Source organism: Musa acuminata, chromosome BXJ3-2 (assembly GCF_036884655.1).
Source record: "Musa acuminata AAA Group cultivar baxijiao chromosome BXJ3-2, Cavendish_Baxijiao_AAA, whole genome shotgun sequence".
NCBI lineage: Eukaryota > Viridiplantae > Streptophyta > Magnoliopsida > Zingiberales > Musaceae > Musa > Musa acuminata.
Window position 1 is genome coordinate 31,987,439 of NC_088350.1, and position 18,411 is coordinate 32,005,849.

The 18,411-nt window shown below is 34.5% G+C and overlaps 2 protein-coding genes across 4 annotated transcripts; one reads left to right on the forward strand and one right to left on the reverse strand.

Moving 5' to 3' along the window:
• The first annotated feature begins 1,362 nt into the window (after nucleotides 1-1,362).
• LOC103975263 (F-box protein At3g58530) lies at nucleotides 1,363-7,573 on the forward strand. The gene is made up of 12 exons (XM_009390179.3): nucleotides 1,363-1,589; nucleotides 2,103-2,162; nucleotides 2,359-2,442; nucleotides 4,293-4,426; nucleotides 4,515-4,590; nucleotides 5,099-5,169; nucleotides 6,355-6,441; nucleotides 6,547-6,619; nucleotides 6,694-6,761; nucleotides 6,840-6,908; nucleotides 6,988-7,093; nucleotides 7,187-7,573. The coding sequence occupies exons 1-12, from the start codon at nucleotides 1,440-1,442 to the stop codon at nucleotides 7,250-7,252; spliced, it is 1,044 nt and encodes a 347-aa protein (XP_009388454.2). The 5' UTR covers nucleotides 1,363-1,439; the 3' UTR covers nucleotides 7,253-7,573.
• A 429-nt stretch (nucleotides 7,574-8,002) lies between these two features.
• On the reverse strand, nucleotides 8,003-16,515 carry LOC103975262 (glucan endo-1,3-beta-glucosidase 4). 3 transcript variants are annotated; one of them, XM_018820186.2, is made up of 6 exons: nucleotides 16,190-16,515; nucleotides 12,830-12,984; nucleotides 10,257-11,513; nucleotides 9,705-9,776; nucleotides 8,354-8,381; nucleotides 8,003-8,263 (listed from the first exon to the last, which is right to left on the reverse strand). In XM_018820186.2, exons 2-6 carry the CDS (start codon nucleotides 12,891-12,893, stop codon nucleotides 8,128-8,130), a joined length of 1,557 nt encoding a protein of 518 aa, XP_018675731.2. In that variant the 5' UTR covers nucleotides 12,894-12,984; nucleotides 16,190-16,515; the 3' UTR covers nucleotides 8,003-8,127. The 3 variants fall into 3 exon arrangements, with proteins under 3 accessions (XP_018675731.2, XP_064993992.1, XP_009388452.2); XM_065137920.1 differs by lacking the exon at nucleotides 12,830-12,984; XM_009390177.3 differs by lacking the exon at nucleotides 9,705-9,776 and having other exon boundaries at nucleotides 16,190-16,514.
• Between the last annotated feature and the right edge of the window lie 1,896 nt (nucleotides 16,516-18,411).

Here is an 18,411-nt window from a genome sequence, read left to right on the forward strand (position 1 = left end):
TAATTAGTGAAAAAAATTTCAATAGGTAAAATGATAGATATAGTTGATTGAATATGGAACGCGTTATGATTTGTTTGAACCCTGATTTTATATAAGTAGGACACACTTTGATTATGTTCGATACGAGATTAAGAGGACAAATCGTTATACTAAAAGAATAATTCGGAGAATTAATAATAAGTCATAGATCTAAAAAATAGTAAATATAAAATTTTATATGATTGGATAATTAATTTGTTCTTCATTACATAATAATGAATTACAAGGAACAACATTCTCTCTGCTCCAATTTTTACACCATCTCAATTAAATGTGGAAGAACTTTTTTTTCGCCCTCTTTAAATCTATCAAAGGTAAACCTCATATGTACTCAAAATATCTTTTCCTATCAAAATATCGAGATATATATGATATCAATTGAAAAATCAAATCTTTAAAATTTATGTTTATATATATATATATATATATATATATATATATATATATATATATATATTTAACTCTTTTCCTACTTGTATTCTTTGCCCTCCGACCATCATTTTATTATTATTATTATTATTATTATTATATCTTTTAGAAGTTTTTATGTATGTTTTTTCCATGTATATGGTTTACATTATATCTTAAAAACATATTTTATTTGTTATAGAGCAAAAAAATATTTCTATTAGTTTTAGTATATCCAAATTATTGGTCCGATAATACTATATCGTTTTGATATCAATAATTGCTATATAAAACAATCAAACTAGTTAATTACAAAAAATTCTACTTGTACTCTTGATTTCAAATACTTAAGGTGGATTAGTTTGAATTTGACCAACTTCTATGAAAAATGAGGCAAGATAAGGGTATAATTTTCAAAATTCAATCAAACATTGGATCACTTATTTTATTTTTTTAATGAAAAAGAGTAAATATTTTTACTACAAAGCTTGTCTTGTAGAAATAAACCGATTTCAATAATCTCATGTAAATATTATTTTTATTAATTTATAAATGTGAGATGCCATAAAAAAGAGTCAGCCTTTGACTTTTATACTTATTTATGAAATATATATTTGGCATACACAACATCATATTATTTTTTAAAATAATATTTATTTATAGAAAATACTCGCTTTATTAGTAAAGACTTCATAATTTAATTTTACTTAAATCTCTAAATTTAATTAGCATTGATAACCTTTACAAACCTATCCTAATATCAATGCCCTTTATAAATTTCTTGTGGTGATTAGAATATTAGATATTCTATAATTTTAACTCAAAATTAACTAATACCAATCATGGATACAAGATAGTCAACGCTTCGATGGCTTTAAGATTCGTGTCAGGGCTTGCGGGCGGCACGATCTCCGTTCGGCCCTCGCGTCCTATTTCGAAACCCCTCCTCCGCTGGGGAGGCGGGGGGGAAGGTGGGAAGGAGGAGGACATACATGGCGGCGGGAGGGGATTGGGAGCGGGAGACGGTGCCCCGCGTGATGGCGATCGTGAGCCCGAGACTCCCCCAGCCGGACGCCTACTCCGTCTTGATGGTCAGCCCATGGTGTTACCGCGCTTTACTCTCAGTTCCCACCCTTTGGGAGGTACTCCCTACAAACTATCCTCTTTGCTCTTCCGCTCTTCGTCGGCAGATCAGATTGCAGGCTCAGAATGGTTTCTATTAATTTTGACTTTCGAGGGTATTTCTTGCATCTTTCTAGGGAATTAATTTTGCATCTTTCTAGGGTATTACGTGGAATCAGAATCGTGAGAACCTTTTGATAGTTTGATGTCACTTGAATGGTTCCTGAACGATAACAGGTGGTAGAATGCGGATGACATCTGAGAAATGCGCCTTGTTTGAATAAATATGTGTATAAGATGTGGATGCTTGATGAGAGTGGCATATGTCCGGTAGATCAATCAGTAAAATAATTGCTGTTGTAGATTAATTTGCATCTGTATGAAAGGTTACATATGTTTGCATACATATCCACATAAATACACTAGCGTCTGTGGGGGTGCTTGTGTCATGTTCTTGAATGTTGTTGATAGATTACAGATTCTTGATAGGCTAAAATGGCTACATTTATCTCTAATCATGTCTTTCTTTTTAGGTTCTTGATCTACATGAGATGAGCAAAGCAGGAGAGCGACTAATATCTGCACTCTCACTGGTCAGTTTCCTCCTTTTATGTGAAATGAATTGATATACTTTATATAGTGATCTTGGGTCTTAATCCCGTTGCTTATATATTTATTCATTTATGGTATTAAGATAATTTTGTGTTGTTATTGAGCTTCATGCATATGTTATTTTCCAGAGAGTTCAAATTTGCAGGAGCCAGATTACTGATTTTTTTCCATATGCAGGTCAGATATGAGCATATTAAAAAAATAACCCTTGAATTTGCACAGGAAGTTGAAGATGAACATCTTATTCTACTTAAAAGCCAGGTAGTCGTTCTAACAATTAATTTCTCAGTAGATATGCAGTTGAATTTAATAATGTGGTATATCCTTCATTTGATGTGAGATAATTATTTAGTTTTAGGTCACTTTGGTGTCAATCTTATTATTCCAATCCAGCTTCCTTCATAATCTTATGATTCCAATCCAGCTTGCCTCTTATGAATCTATGCTGTACTAATATTAATTAATTGAGGACTCAAACAATTAAATAATACTATGTTTTTTCTTCTTTTCCTACTAGGTAATCCGCTTTTTAGGTTATTCTGAGTAAGGAACTGTAGTTTATGATGTACGAGCTATTGAATACTTCTATTGGTCCAATTTCCTGACGGAAACTCCTTAGCAGAAGAGAACAATTTTCTTTTCTCAACTGATTACCACTTTGGTATATATATAAACCAGAACTGCAAATTCATCTAGTCTGATGTGGATCAGAAACCTGTTCATATCTTGATGCAGAAACCATCTCTTGCATTTGGTTGAGTAACTCTTCAACCAAATATTTTCCACTGCATTGTATTAAGCTGGGTGATATTTATTGTGAATTACATAGGAAAGATTTAATAATATTATTAAGTCGGTAAACGTGAGGTAATTAGATTGACCCATGTGGCCTTCCATCGTTATAGGAAGAAATCGATTCCCGACATAGGTTGAGTTGGTTGAGTCCCTTGAGGCTCATATATATTGCAATTCGAGATCTTCTCTATGACATAGAGATGTCACCAGTGACCTGAGGATATGGTATGCTTGGTCGAGTCCCTTGAGGGCATATCATCGAATCAGAATCATCTTGTAATGATGGTGATGACTTAATCTTGATTGATAGTCTATTCATCACATTGTTAACAAATTCATAGTCTATTCCGTTATGATATTTCTCTAGCACTCTTCTACCAAAAGAGAGGATACTAATATGTTCTAACACATCAAAGATATATATATATATATATATATATATATATATATATATATATATATATATATATATATATATATATATATATATATATATATATGTGTGTGTGTGTATATATATATATGTGTGTATATATATATATGTATATATATAGACATCTCACCTAATAATATAAAGAATATTGTATCGATAATCCTGTCAAAACTGTAAACAATGAGATTGCCGTTACATCTTAATATCCCAAAATAGTTAACCCAAACAAACTTTGCCAATGTTTTAACAAACTGGAAATGCATGCATGCAATTTACTGTTAATTCTTTTGTTATCATTATTCTAACGAGTGTCTGGTTGAAAGAAACTAGCTAAAGCCTAAAGTTCATGATTTCTACTCCATTTTGTTGTGTTTGTCCATAGAAGTTAGTATCCAAATTTAATGGCCTTTTTCTTACAGGACTTGTATGTGTCTTTAAGAGCCTAAGATGTTCTTTCAATAGAATTTCAGAAAAAAAAGGAGTAATTGTATAAACAAATTATCAAACTATCTTGTTTTTGACAGATTTTATTAGTTACAAGTCATTTTTGTTCGTTCTAGCTCCTTAAAGATCTTGTAAGTTTGTGTGTTGTTGTATAAGTTCATGTATTGCAACTTATGTTTATAAACTCAAGCTTATTGGTTTAACTTTTCAGAGGCCTGTCATCATAAATGCTGGATTAGAGGAAAAAAATATAATGAAATAAACACTTGAATTGTCTAGGAAGTAGCAGAATGTCCCAAAAGGAGTTCATCCTATCCAAAATAATGTTTTAAAAATATTTAGCTTTATTCATATGTTATGTATTGTTTACTGATTACTTCGGCATACAGAATGGCTTGATATATATAGTTTTAATATGTCACTGTCTTTAAATGTACAGAGAACAGAGACAACACTTCGAGACTTACAGCATCTCAATTTGAATGGCTGTCAGAAGATCTCTGACAAAGGTATTGAAGCCATAACTGCCTGTTGCCCAAAACTTAGATCTCTCTCTGTCTATTGGAATGTCAGGTAAATATATGCTTAACAGTAATTTCCCTTAATCATATGGAACATATGATTTGTTTTTATACTAATGGTACAGAAAATTGTTTTCCAGGCTGACTGATCTGGGCATAAAGCACCTTGTGAAGAACAGTAGAGAAGTAGTTAGTTTGAACTTGAGTGGTTGCAAGGTAATTTTACTTGACTGGCTGCATGCAATCTTATTTTTTTCTGCTATCTTTGTCAATTTTAAGGGATGATCTTAGATTTTATATCCCGTCGATATTTTGTGTTGTATGTATGTGTAGTTATTTTTCCTTTTATTTAATCATGTATGTACATTCTTTCTCCTTTCCACGTATTTATTCTCCTTATGGGAATGCTTGATAAATTCTTGGAGAAAATAACATCAGCTATAGGGTTTGTTGATGACTTGAGTATCTGAAGTAGAGAACCTTTTTCACATGTATACTTCTCCTGGTCTAAGAATGGGATTTGATATAGTTATGATTAATGGTGCATGAGTTTCTAAGAGAATGTGTTACCTCATCTGTGCTATTGGATGCCTATCTAAATTACCTTGGTCTGTGGTAGTCATTTCTAAATTTTCTTGGTCTATGGTAGTCATTCTTCAGATGTTTCTATGACTTAATCTCTACAAAATAACAAAATAGTGCTATTTCCATCGGCAAATTGCAGAACATCACAGATCACAGCTTGTATCTCATTGCTGATAGTTACCATGGGTTGGAAGAATTGGATATTACTAGGTATGTTAACGCTTTCTGTGTATTTATTTGTTGGTCGTTAGTTGCTTATTAATCTGTTTCTGTTCATTGATGGTTCACTTCATTGTTATCTGAGATTTTCATCCAATTTGACCAGTGAAATTATGTATTTCTGAAGTGATCCCATGACACCCAAAGAAGGAAAGTGAAACCATAGATGTTTAGATAACTCTTCTTGCAAAGTAATAATGCATTCAAATTGTGGTATGTATTTTGGGATTCATAGCTTCGGTAAAGGAAGCACACTTGTCGAGGCATGCCCTCGTGCTGCTGGAAATTGGCACATTATATGCCTGTAGCATGCTTTATCCATCCCCAAGCCATATAGACATTGTAGTGGCATACAAACGATGGGGGAAGGAGGGAAATAGAGGAAGAGGCAAGGGAGATAATGACGAGGCAGCTATGCACAACTTAGGAGAGGATGTGAAACATAAAACCAAAACCCCAAAATCAAGGCAAGGTAACCTTCTCAGTGCATATTTTTACAGAAATCTTGATAACTCCAGTAGGCATGAATCCATAGGGTTTTCATGGGAATCATTGATTTCTTTGATGTGTCTATCTCACTTCATTGGTCTTAGACTCATGTATGGGTCTAAGCACTTGCGTATTAAGCGCATATCGGAAGGAAACTGTTGTTCTTGTTTGAAATTAAAACAAGCAATCTGATTTTTTTATGATGTCCATTTATAAGCCTGTAAACTCATTCCTCATAGAATAATGATCTTCTAGTGCTTTTCTGAGTATTCTTTCATTCTAAAATGGGTTTTCCCTTTGACAATTTGACAAGGACCTTGTTTAATTTATGTTCTATACTTCTAAGCATGAGGACTTTAGGACTAAGGTTCACAACTTTTTCATTAATTCTAAGTAGGATTGCTAGTTCTTTATGTTCTTCCTTGAGATGAGAAATGCTAAAAAAGGGTTCTACTGGCTGTCTTATAATCTAAACTTCATAAAATCCTCTTCATATTTTTAAATATTGATTGCCTTATAATATCTGTTTGCCATCTGTCTTATGTAAATTATCCTCGTCTGTTTCTCAGCCCAAAGTTGTGCATACACTATGCTGTTGAGGACTCAGATTTATCTTTTTTCATGCCTAAATATTTTTACCGATTACTTTAGTGTCCTTTAGCAGCATCTTGAAATTATGCTTTCCAGGTGTACCAAGTTAACTGACAGTGGTTTACAACAGATACTTCTTAAATGTTTCTCTCTTCGGAGTTTGAACCTATATGCTCTTTCAAGGCAAGCACTAAAAATCACTATGTTTTTAGATTAAAATAGTGAACTTGTTGGAGTTCTTAAGGGAGCAAATAAAGTGTCTAATAAAGAATTTGATTTTTCTTGCAGTTTAACTGATGCAGCATATGAAAAAATAGGATGTCTGGCTCATCTTACATTCTTAGATCTCTGTGGTGCCCAGGTAGGTATCTTATTTAATTTTCATTCAGATTATTAGACTGCCACCTTCACTGACCCCAATAAACTGGTTGTCAGAATCTATCTGATCAAGGTCTTTCCTGTATAGCAAGATGCAAGCATCTGGTTTCATTAAACTTGACATGGTAAATGTCAATGAATATTATCATTTTAATTCCTTATGAAGCATAGCTTACAAGATCTATTTATGTGCTATGTAACAGGTGTGTACGTGTCACCGATGTGGGAGTGGCTGCCATTGCTGAAGGTTGCAGATCGCTTGAGCTTCTGAGGTAAGTAGTAGGTAATTTGTTTGTATCATAATTATCATTCTTCTTGCCCCGTAGGATAACTGCATGGATTATCATACAGCTTGTATGGGATCGTTGGTGTTACTGATAAATGCCTAGAGGCTTTATCGAATTTCTGCTCAAATACTCTGACGACCCTTGATGTGAATGGATGTGTCAGCATCAAGGTTAAGATAAACCTACTGCTTTTAAAAGTATTAGTATATTGTTATTATTGGATTTAAACACTAAAACATATTTTCTTGTATGTAATTGTCTAGAAAAGAAGCCGCGATGACTTGCTAAAGCAATTCCCACTGTTGAGATGCTTCAAAGTGCATAGCTAGCTTTGGGCTGCTTGTTGGCGCTTATTATCTGGTTTTACCGTAGGCAAGTATACTTGAGAGAGGAGAAGACGATTGTTATTAGTGTATCTCTTGTATCTTTGTTAATGTTCTTTTTTAAGAAACAATTACAAATATATCACTAGGGTTATGTGGATCCTCTCATGCCATTTAGCTTTGTTGGGAGGAAGCATAGGTGATGTGGTGACAATTAGAAGATATGGTAATTGATTGCATCCACCCTTTAACTTCCTGAGGTTGTAGCAGGGTGTTATTGATTTGATTTAATAGAGAAGTAAAAGAATGTGCTACTAAATTGGTCCATGTTATCATTTGCTTTTCTGATATCTGCCCATGGCATCAACAAAATCTCACAGGGGCAACAGCACATTGCTGATTCTTCCTAAAGCTGGCAGGAACCACATCAAGTTAATTCAGTGGTTTTGGTGATGTGAGAATTCACCAACTTTAAATGATAATGTTGGGAATGAGTAATCTGAGGTCATAGCAGCATTTGGTTCCAAACTAAAGGATCGGAGAAGCAATTATGAGCTACTTTTCAATTCGAAATTTATGGCAACAGGAGATGTTTCTTCAACAGCTTTGGGCTTTGAAAGTGTGATCGGGCAAATGATCCATTAAGAGAAGTTTCTGAAGCAATTCTAATTCTTATGCACGTCAAAATTCTGGTTCTAAGTCAGCTTTTTGCGTGCAACAAAATTGTCGGCATACCATCAGAAACAATACGAAGAATGGAAAAACTAAACACCTGAGGTATGAGCAATTGGACTCTACATGTCAGATGATGGGTGCGGGACACACCCTGCCCTCATCTTCTTTGCAAAGAAAATAAAAGACGATTTACAACAAATGTACGTTTAAATATCAAATAGATAGAACAATACAATTTGAAGTATGAGAGCAAGGCAGAGGAGTTGAAGTTTTTGAGCGACGCCATAAGAGAGGGAAGGGCCAAAAGCTGAGCTGGAATCGGTGCTGTTGCTCGGTCCTGAGCTGAAGTTTTGACCAAAATTCAAAACCGTTAGTGAAACAAGAAGAGAATGCAAGAACTTGGTGCTTAAGCTAGCTAATACAGTCACTCACCTTCCAGCAAAGACGCATGATCCATGGCCTACAAGTGCACCCATAAGGTAAAAGAAACGCCAGATTAGAATTCATAACAAAGATGATGTGCATTCAAAACTAAGCTGAAGTGCAAGAACATTTAGAATATATCTCATTTCCAGTAATAATCTCACACAAGAACCGTTTGCCAAAATATGTACCCATGAAAAAAATAGACTAGACTTCTATCTAAAAACAAACACAACACAGTAATATCCTAAAGGGGTCCATTAATTAAGAACCGTAACACAACATGTTCAATGAACAAGCTTTTGTTATCTGAAAAATGGATGTTAACTATCAGATTCCCAGAACCAAACTGTTTGTCTAATTACCTCCAACATGTTTTTGGTTGATAAAACTTTTTGGTTGATATTTCCATGTTTGGAGAGGGGAGGAAGTCACAGAACCCCGTTGTCACTTATAAATGTATAGATACGTTGTAAAGAAATTTAGGTATAAAAAACTTTGAGCTGATTTCAGTTTGATGTGCATTTGACAGCTTATATGGCTCGTTATGTTTATATCAGTCAGGATTAAATTGAGCTAGCAGGTCAGAAACATAAGATACTTATTCAAGAGAAAAAAAGATTTGCAAATGAAAATTATATGGAACTGCCAACAAGATGCCTGACCTTCATATTCAGGTTAGTACTATGACGTTTGAACTTCCTGTTTCATGAAGTTACAAAATATGACAGTGTAAAATTATTTCAAATGATACATATATATATATATATATATATATATATATATATATATATATATATGCTACTAGAGTATACAGTCTTGAATGGTAACATTAGTATTCACTACTTCAAAATGATTCAGTGCAAATTTAGTGTCTATTTTATATGTCAATAACTTTGCAGATAGATCTTGCATTGCATATCCAGGAAAAGAAACACAATATTAAACAAATAATCATGTTATAATGACCCAGATTTTTGGTTATTTGATTCATGAAAAAGCAAAAAACCAGCCAACAGATTCCACTATAATTGAAGGGGAAAAGAAGGAAACTAGTAATCAGAGGATTTACTATTACCAGTATTTTTCTAAGATGTCAAGTTAAATTTGAATAAAACAAAAATGTTGTTGCTAAATATGTTAATTTAATTTCTCATAAGTATGATATCATGTTTTGTAAATTAAACAAAAGTAATTCAAAGGACAAGAAACAGCCATGCATGTTGCTGCTATAAGGACCAACCCATCCTAACATTTTGCCGGGAAATTGTAATTAAAATTTCGGGCAATTGATACCAAAAGAACTGAATTGGAAGATCAGGAACAAGCAACCACAATTTTGTTCACGGACACTTCATACCTGAACCAACCAAAGGGAGCATGCACGTCAACCAATTGTATAAAGGTAGTCGCAGAGGCATCAGAGAAGAAGCTGGCAATGATATAGGATGAGAGAAACATCATGATGAGTACCAATTTTTGCATGATCAGTACTGTAGGTTTGCAGTCAGCAGGGTGGTTAGTTATTGGCTAGTAGAGTTGAAGAGAGGCTACCAAAACTAAAATAGCTGGAGATTCAGGCAGCAAGGGAAGGATGTATTGTGCAAGCGCCACAGTAGTAAAGGATGGACACGAAATAAAGGTGATGATAGTGTAGTAGTAACCTAATCAGTGCTGCATTAGTATCAAAAAAAGTATCTGAATGAAACGAAGGCATTTACTAACTGGTGAGAATTGTTTTGGCTTATTTAGTTGCTATGACTCTTACTAAAAGGAATATCTTAACAAATATCCACATCATAAGAAAGACATAAAAGCCCATAAGCAGTTATATCCATGTAGATTGCTTCATCAAGAAGCAAAATATTTGATGAAGTTCAAGAGGTTATACGTGAAGTTCAAAGAAGCTTACTAGGATTTGTAGAGCTGATCATGGCTGTGTTACCAAAACTGCACGTTCCACCACTTGCCTTCATTCGGTGGTAGTAATCATTGTACGCATAAGATGCAAGGGCAACTAGATTGCTTGCATCATAGCATGGCTCTCCTGGCAGGATAGCAGTGCAATTTGCCTCACCAGGTCCACAAGCCCAATCTAAGCCCTTCTTCAGGGCACTGGAGTCTGCACTGGGATTTGCCACACAAAATACCCCAACCAAACCTGTTGGGTCTGGTTTAGACACAGCTTGATTTCCAAAACTCAAAGAATATACAGCAGTCTCATTTGAAAAAAATATCCCCCAGTTTTTCTCCGAAACAGGTCCAGGTCGGAGATCCTCATTGAACAATTCATAGATATATGTGCTAACTGCTGTGGTTGGTTGACTTGGAGTACCAGAATTATTTAGCACACGATGGACAAGATTGCTGTTGTAGATCAATGCATTGTCGACGGTAGCATCCGACTCATTTGCCCCACCTTGTGATGGCCATCCAGATGCTGTCACAATTACAGGGATACCAGTAAAATTGAGTGACTGCATCGAGTAATAAGCAGCATCAACCATCGCATCAAACATATTGGTGTAGTAGAAATTTGTGTTGGGATCCACAATCTGATTGTTTGGATTTAAGGGCTGGAAAAGAGCATACTCCAGTGGGTATATTCCTTGTCCTTTAATGTAACCATAGTATGGCTGTGCATTTACCATTAAAGGAGATCCTGTGTTCTTCAAAAATTGGAGGTACTGAGACATCACAGAGTTCCATGATGAGTTGAAGGTGGCAGTAGATGGGGGAAAAGATTTTGGGATCATGTCCATGGATAGTGGACTTGAAACTTTGACCTGTGAATTTAGATTGGATGCCACAAGAGCAGACTGGAGGAATTGCATAGCAGGGACAAGAACAAGAGCTGCATTAGGAATTGAAGTCAGGATCTCATTACCAACAGCTATATAGGTTATGTTAGTTTCTGGAACAAACGCAGCAACATTTTTGTTGATCCAATCTGCTGCTTCTGACCGAGAGTTTCCTATCCGTAGCAACTGGTCATTGGGAACACCAAGCATAACGTCTATTCCAGTGTTTGCTAAGGCACCCAGCATTTGGTGGTTTGCATCAAACAAGCGTACATGCTTGATCTGCTGTGTTTTAAGAATTGATACTATATCTGCTGCAGATGGCAAGTTCGACACCATGTTGCCAATGTTAATTCCAACATATACACCTAAATTTGCAGCAGAAATAAGAGGAAGAATTAAAGTAAATTCAAAGACAAAAATAAATGCTGAGCACTTCTCGAAGTCTGAATACACCCATACGAAAACCAGCAAAATGAACTGAATGTACAAGGGCAAAATCTTCTCCAAATGACAGGTTTTAGCTTATACTATATAAAAATTGATTGGACCAATTATCTTTCCTGCAAATAAAAATAACAAACAATTGGAAGAATACAGTTTGAACACTAGTGGTATGGCCACTTTCATATTGCCTAACAATAGTCGCAGGGCAAACAATTTGAAAAGGAAAAAAGTAGCATTTTGCCCATCTAAGGTATGGTTTGTCGATACTTTAGTTTTTCATTGTTCACCTAATGATAAATGATAGCATGTAAATGGCACATACATCAGCGTTTGATGCCTTCTTCTCTTATCTTAGCCCTGAATAGCCTGCACTCCCCAAAATTGATGGAATGAGCTCCAAAACCCTTGCATGTACATCAAGGTTTGAGGCTTTCTTCCCCAATTTTAGCCCTAGGCAATCTCCAAATTGATGGAACTGGACTCTGATCTCTTCTGTGAGGTCTAAAATTGGAGGCTATAAACGTTCAACACTTTAAGGGTTAAAATCAGGAAGAGCATAAACCCCAATGCATACATATTGTGGGTAGCGGAAGACATAAAGGCCAAGTGACCAGATCTTAGGTGGAGTTAGTGCCACTTTTTGAATCACAAGTAGGCAATATAAAATTGGGCCAAGCCACGAGTGGGTAAATTATAGCTTTTCAAAATCAATATACAAGGGGTAAAGATCGAAGAGAGTTGCACGTTCTAAATTAAGTTTTTTTCATAGAATTGAACAACCAAAAACTAAAGGAAACAGTTTATTTAGATTCTTTTTATTGAATTTGGAAGCAAAGGACCCTTGTTCATTGGAAAACAGAAATATGTTGAAAAATTGCAGCACAAGAGAACCATGAACTGCACAATGGTTCTTTCCTACTGTGAGGAAAAAAATCCCTGATGGAACGAAATCAACTCTAGGAGGAGCAATGCCACAGACCCAAGACAACAGGAACCACTGGTCCAGAAAGCAAATAAGTGAAACAATACAAAATGCACATATTAAATTATAAATGATATGTACCAACACATCATACAGTTGAGCTCAAATAAACCAAAGTGTTAGTTGTCTATACCAAGAAACATTTGATAGTCAGAGTTTATATATTTTGAGAAGATTCTAATCTTATGTGCATCATACAAAAAAAAAAAAAAATTGTTGCTTCTCGTTCAAAAAGCCAAATGGAAAATAGACTACCTGATGCATTTGCGAACAAAAGTACAAGTAAAAATATACTTCTCTCCCACTTTCCCGGAACCATCTGGTTAAATAATCTTCACAGTTGACAAGAAGATGCAACAGGTACTTTGTGCTTATACCATAAAACTGGCAGATCAAGATTTAAGGGAAATCTACGAAAAACAAACAAAACGATAAACTAATTAAAGGAACATCCAAACAACTGAGATAAGAACCAAAACAAAAGATTTTCCACATTAACAGTATGATTCAGTATTACATGTTAGCTAAAGATATCATGTAGAAATGGTTTTTGTCACACTACCACGAGTCGTAACCAAAGAATTAAGTTTGTTTGTCTAGAGCACAAAATTTAACATCACAATCAGGAACCAAGTACGAAATCAATACAAAGATCAAAAGCATAAAAAAATGACCAATATTGATTACTCAAAAAAGATTATACTGCATGAGCAAAGTAGATTCACAAGATGCACCTAAAGCCTATACACTGTATGATGCTGTTTTACACAAGCTTTATACAATGAGTTATTGAGAAGGTGGAGAAACAAACAACTATAAGTCATCTCAAATCTCTAACCTATATTAATTGTAAAGCTTGAACAAGAAATAGATGTGTACCAAGAAATAGTTTCACTTTGGATGGTCCCATTAAAGAGGACTATATCCCATGTCAAAGGAAAGTTGTAGGTGGGACTGAACAGGAAAGGAAGAGGGTTGGCATTGCCTTAAAGAATTAGGTAAGATTTCTTCATGTTCTGATGATTTTAAATAATTTCCAAAATTAGTCATTTGTCAATTAATTATATTTTCATAGTTGTGAGTATATTTATCTATTTTATGTATATTAGAATTTTTATTCACTGATTTAATTTTAAGTTGGAGAAATAAGTTATGCATGTGTTTTCATGTTTTAAAGTTAAATGTTATTGATTATATATAATAAAATAAATTACTATGATATTTTGCATCATGAGTTGATGGTTGATGAACTACATTGATGTTATGATTAATAAATTATTTAGCATGAATTACGTTCTGATGTTGAATTTCGAATTTTGAAATTAAAATTTGGAATTAAACACATTAATCTAGAAAAGGGGACTAGTGTCACACCAAACATTAGCAGGATAGATCCAATATGGACCCAACTGATGCACAGTTCGGATCAGGGCAAACATGGTGGCTCAGTGCTACTCAAGCCCAACGCAAATTAGGCCAATGTTGATCAAACATTGCGAAAATGAAACTTTCGCAACAAGTTGACTACAATGGAGCTAGTCATGTGTGACCTAGCGCTTAGATGTAGGGTTGGCCCAAGGGAGCACAAGTCCATGCAGCAAGCACACGGGGTAGGTAGGTACAGATCTTCTATCGGGAGTAATGTGTCCCCACTTTAATAGGTGATAGGCACCACTCAATTAGTTGTTAGGAGTGCAATATAAATTTCTGCATTGGCTAGGTGGTTGATTTCACATTTTAAAAACTGTTACATGCACCTTAATCAAAGCCCATCCATAAATGCAATAGACTCGAGTTTTGTTTAGGTAACTAGTCATGTTACAATAAGCAAGGATTCTTTGGGTACTGACCAGGGCCTTGAAAGAGGATCTTGAAACATATAGTAGTGGCCTAATAAGAACATCAAGAATTTGAGGAAGGGAGAGCATGACATCTGATAGTTTCATGTCAATAAATATGAAAATGCAAGCTTGTATATACCAATATTTCCATTTCATAAAATATGAAAATTTTGACTGAAATATTGTCTTACAATCTACTACTAATGCTACAAAGGTGGATTTGCATAAATTGGACAAAGGCAACAATACTTAGTCATGACTTCTACAGATCTTGAGAATTGCACAGGATCAAATATTCATCGTAAACGAAGTCATGGGCGGGGACAAGGAACAAATCAAATAAATATGGGAAAACCATGTGCCATAGCAAATATTTGCTGCAATGTGGAATACGACACTTCATATGGTTTTCTGTGTAATCATCGAACATCTAAAATTGTCATTGTATTCATAATGTTATGTTTAATTTCCTTAATCAGCCATGATTTTCAAATCAAAATACAAGGCACTCTAGAAGACTAGAACCCTCAGTTCTAATATTGGTAAAAGTACAAGAGCAGATAAAAACCGCTTGATTGGCCTTTGGTGTTCCATGTTAAATTCAAGTCCCATGTGGAAAACCCAATCATGGTATTTAAATAAGTGGTACACTTGAATTTGTTGTGATGCTAATGTCAGCTCAAGGTACAACCAAGATTGACCACTCACGATCAACTTACAGTAGCATAGATCTCAATTTAAGGATTTTGTCCCATCACAATTCAACCCCATACAACCCCAAGCCAATTCCAGTTGATCCTAAGCAACAATGATCAGTTATCACAGATGCCAAACAAGCTCCACCCAATCAAATAGATAGAGTTGTTCTTGGACAAAACTTGTCAATGTTAATTAATTTGACCGATTTCTATCCAACTATTCAACTCAAACAATTTGATTCCAGTTCTAAAGTTTAGTGCCAATACCGAATCTCATCTTGATCATCCAAACTTTGCATGACAGTTCCGAACATTATTACGAATTTATTTGCCAATAGTTTATATTTAAAGGTACAAATTGAGATTCAAGGATTCAGCATTGATGTGATTGACCAAACAAGAGTCAAGTAAGCCATCAATTATATGTGCAGTGATTATTACAGAGCATGTTAGTTGTTAACAATATTCTTTATATATCTTTCGTCCTAAGTGCAATAACTTTTAACATAATATGACTAGAGTAAGCGGTTTGATTCATTATTCACTGTGAATAATTCGTGCCATGCCTCAAATTCTGAGTGAAAAGTCAATCTCACTTTGTCGTCATACGAAGTTTAGCAACAGGCTCACCACACACAAACTGCAAAAATCATGAATTTTTAGTATAATAGTTTTGACAAGTCGTTGCTGCTTGCTTACTAGGATAAACTAAACCACAGTCCTGAATTTCTTAATCTAAAGATGAGAATCCCTGAAAATTTTCATCTACTTGGGCTAGTACGGTGGACACGACAAACCCCAACTAAGGTTTCACTTTGCATCCGTCCACATAACAAAGACCCAGAATGAACACCCTAAAATAACTCTACTACCAGCAGCATAAATGAAAAAGAAGACATCGATCATCTCCAATACAAGGTCGTTCAAATCTCCAAATACCACGCGAACCAACACAATCAATTTCATCCTCATCGAGACAACTAGCTTTGACTTTCTAAGCTTTAAACAAACCTTCATCCGAATAAATCAACAAGCAGGAAGAGAGAAAACAAGAAAGAGATGGAAAAAAGCAGCACCTGACTTGACTTGCAAGGCGACCGATAAAGCAGGCCGATATAATCGTCTTCCCTATGAGACCCTTTCGAGGGCGGAAACATCGGGGTCGATCGTGAAGCCTTAAACCCCTCGAAAGGGGCAGAGAGAGCGCGCGCGCTTTATCAGGGGGCGAGAAGCGGAAGGTCAGAAGGTACGGAGCTGAGGAGATAGTGTGCTACAGCACAGCCCCGACGCACCAAAGAAACAGATGTAGGATTCTGAGGGGAAGCGCAGCGCAACAGAGAGAAAGGGGGACGCTTTTGTGGGCGTGTAATGAATCTCGAGGGGCCTCACTCCTCCTCACCGACCATAATTTGAACTCGCATATATACATTAAATATAAAGTTATGGATATATTCCTTGAAATTTAGTCATTTAAATTGAAGTTTAGGACATATACCCGAAATCTTATATATTTATGTCATTCTACTTGAATATTTGAACACTATAATAATATAAAAAATAATTTAATTATTTAATTATATATATTTTAATTAATAATAATAAAATATAAATTTCTGAATGAATATCGAGGAAAGAATAATCGAAGATCTTTAACGTAATTACTACTTGATCGAGCACCATGTTGCTGAATCAAATTAAACTGTTAAAATATATATATATAATTAGATATTTATGTTAAAAATAATTACTACGAGCATGTCATATCATGCACCACAAGAAGATTTCAGTGGAAGTCTCGCCCAAACAAATCATAGGAATCGACAGAGGTTACCATGTTCCTTTCTTGAAACGAATGCCACCATAAAATAATAGTTCACGATGACACCTCACCTACCGGTCGCCGGTCGCCCGTTCGTCATCGGATGGTTAAAGCACTACTTCGGTAGTGGTGTCGATTCCAGAAACCCGCGGCCGGAGCCGATCGTTGTTCCTAACCACAAGTTGTTGTACGGCCGCGGGAAGCGCGAAAGCCGATCGAGCGCGGGAGGAGTCGAGTGGGCCCCACCTCTGGTTGTGTCCCAGGGGCCCACACGCATTTATGTTATGTTATGGTACTCTTCGTAGCTGGTTTTACGGAAATGTGCTTCCAAAAGTTCTGAAAAATGTGATGTATGAAATCTGCTTATTAAAAATTAAGGTTCGTACTTCGAGTCACACTTTAGTTATTTATCTTTTACAATAAAATAAAATAACATATTAATCATATAAATTTTGAGATAATAATATAATTAGCCATCAAACATCCATTTATACCACCACTACTTAATACTTGTAGGGTTGGAACATATTTAAAATTTGCATTGAGAGACTAATGCATATTTCAAATACGAACTAGTATTTATTAATTTTTTTAAAATTGTTGTATTGAAAATATTTAAATGATGATGTTAATGTATTTTTTTAAAGTTTCAAAGGTACCCTATGACTTTATCTAAAGGTTAAAAAAATCAAAATAATTTAATGAGAAACTAATATGATTTATATTTTTTATAAGATGAATTTTTATTTTTATGTTTTAAATATTTTTTTATATTTTTATATTTGATTATATTTTTATTTATTGTATATTTTGGTCATACGAATTTCTTTATAGATTACATACTTAAATTCATTTATTTTTTATTTTACTTGTTTAATTTAAATAAAAAATATTCATATTTAAAAAATTTTAAAAAATTAGAAAGATATATTTATCATAAAATATTTAATTAACCTTTGAAATATAATTTACTAAAATTTACTTATTTTAATGCATATTTAAAATATAGTTATAATGTACTATTTATCAAATACTTAATACATTTTATGACTACACATTCAGTCAAATGCACTTCTCCAATTGTACATTTAATATTTATTATATATATATATATATATATTCTCATACATAGCCCTAGTATCTTAACATTTTAATGAGTTCACAAGTGATATTAATATAAATTATAGTGTCAATTTATAAATTACTTATAATAGAGGACAAGACAGAGATCAACAACACTGACCTATATGTGAGTTTTTAGCATTTGGATATGTAAGTGTATGATAAGCATAAATTTTAAAGTATAAATACATACATTTAGTCAACGGTGACTGTGTGTAAGCATATATATTTATATATTTATATATATGGTTGTCAACATAAGTTGACAAGATCGAATAAAGAAGTAAATTCTCCTTTTCCAAAGCCAACGGTGACGACATTCCAAAATTTATAGGACATGACAGCATTCAGTCATGT

Coding starts and splice junctions, on each gene's coding strand:
- LOC103975262 (XM_018820186.2), bottom strand. CDS start 12,893: ATGGTTCCGGGAAAGTGGGAGAGAAGTATATTTTTACTTGTACTTTTG. Junction 11,514..12,829: donor TTTGTTCGCAAATGCATCAG/GTAGTCTATTTT, acceptor CTGCAAATTTAG/GTGTATATGTTGGAATTAAC. Junction 8,264..8,353: donor TCATGCGTCTTTGCTGGAAG/GTGAGTGACTGT, acceptor TCAAAACTTCAG/CTCAGGACCGAGCAACAGCA.
- LOC103975263 (XM_009390179.3), top strand. CDS start 1,440: ATGGCGGCGGGAGGGGATTGGGAGCGGGAGACGGTGCCCCGCGTGATG. Junction 4,427..4,514: donor TCTGTCTATTGGAATGTCAG/GTAAATATATGC, acceptor ATTGTTTTCCAG/GCTGACTGATCTGGGCATAA. Junction 6,762..6,839: donor GTTTCATTAAACTTGACATG/GTAAATGTCAAT, acceptor GCTATGTAACAG/GTGTGTACGTGTCACCGATG.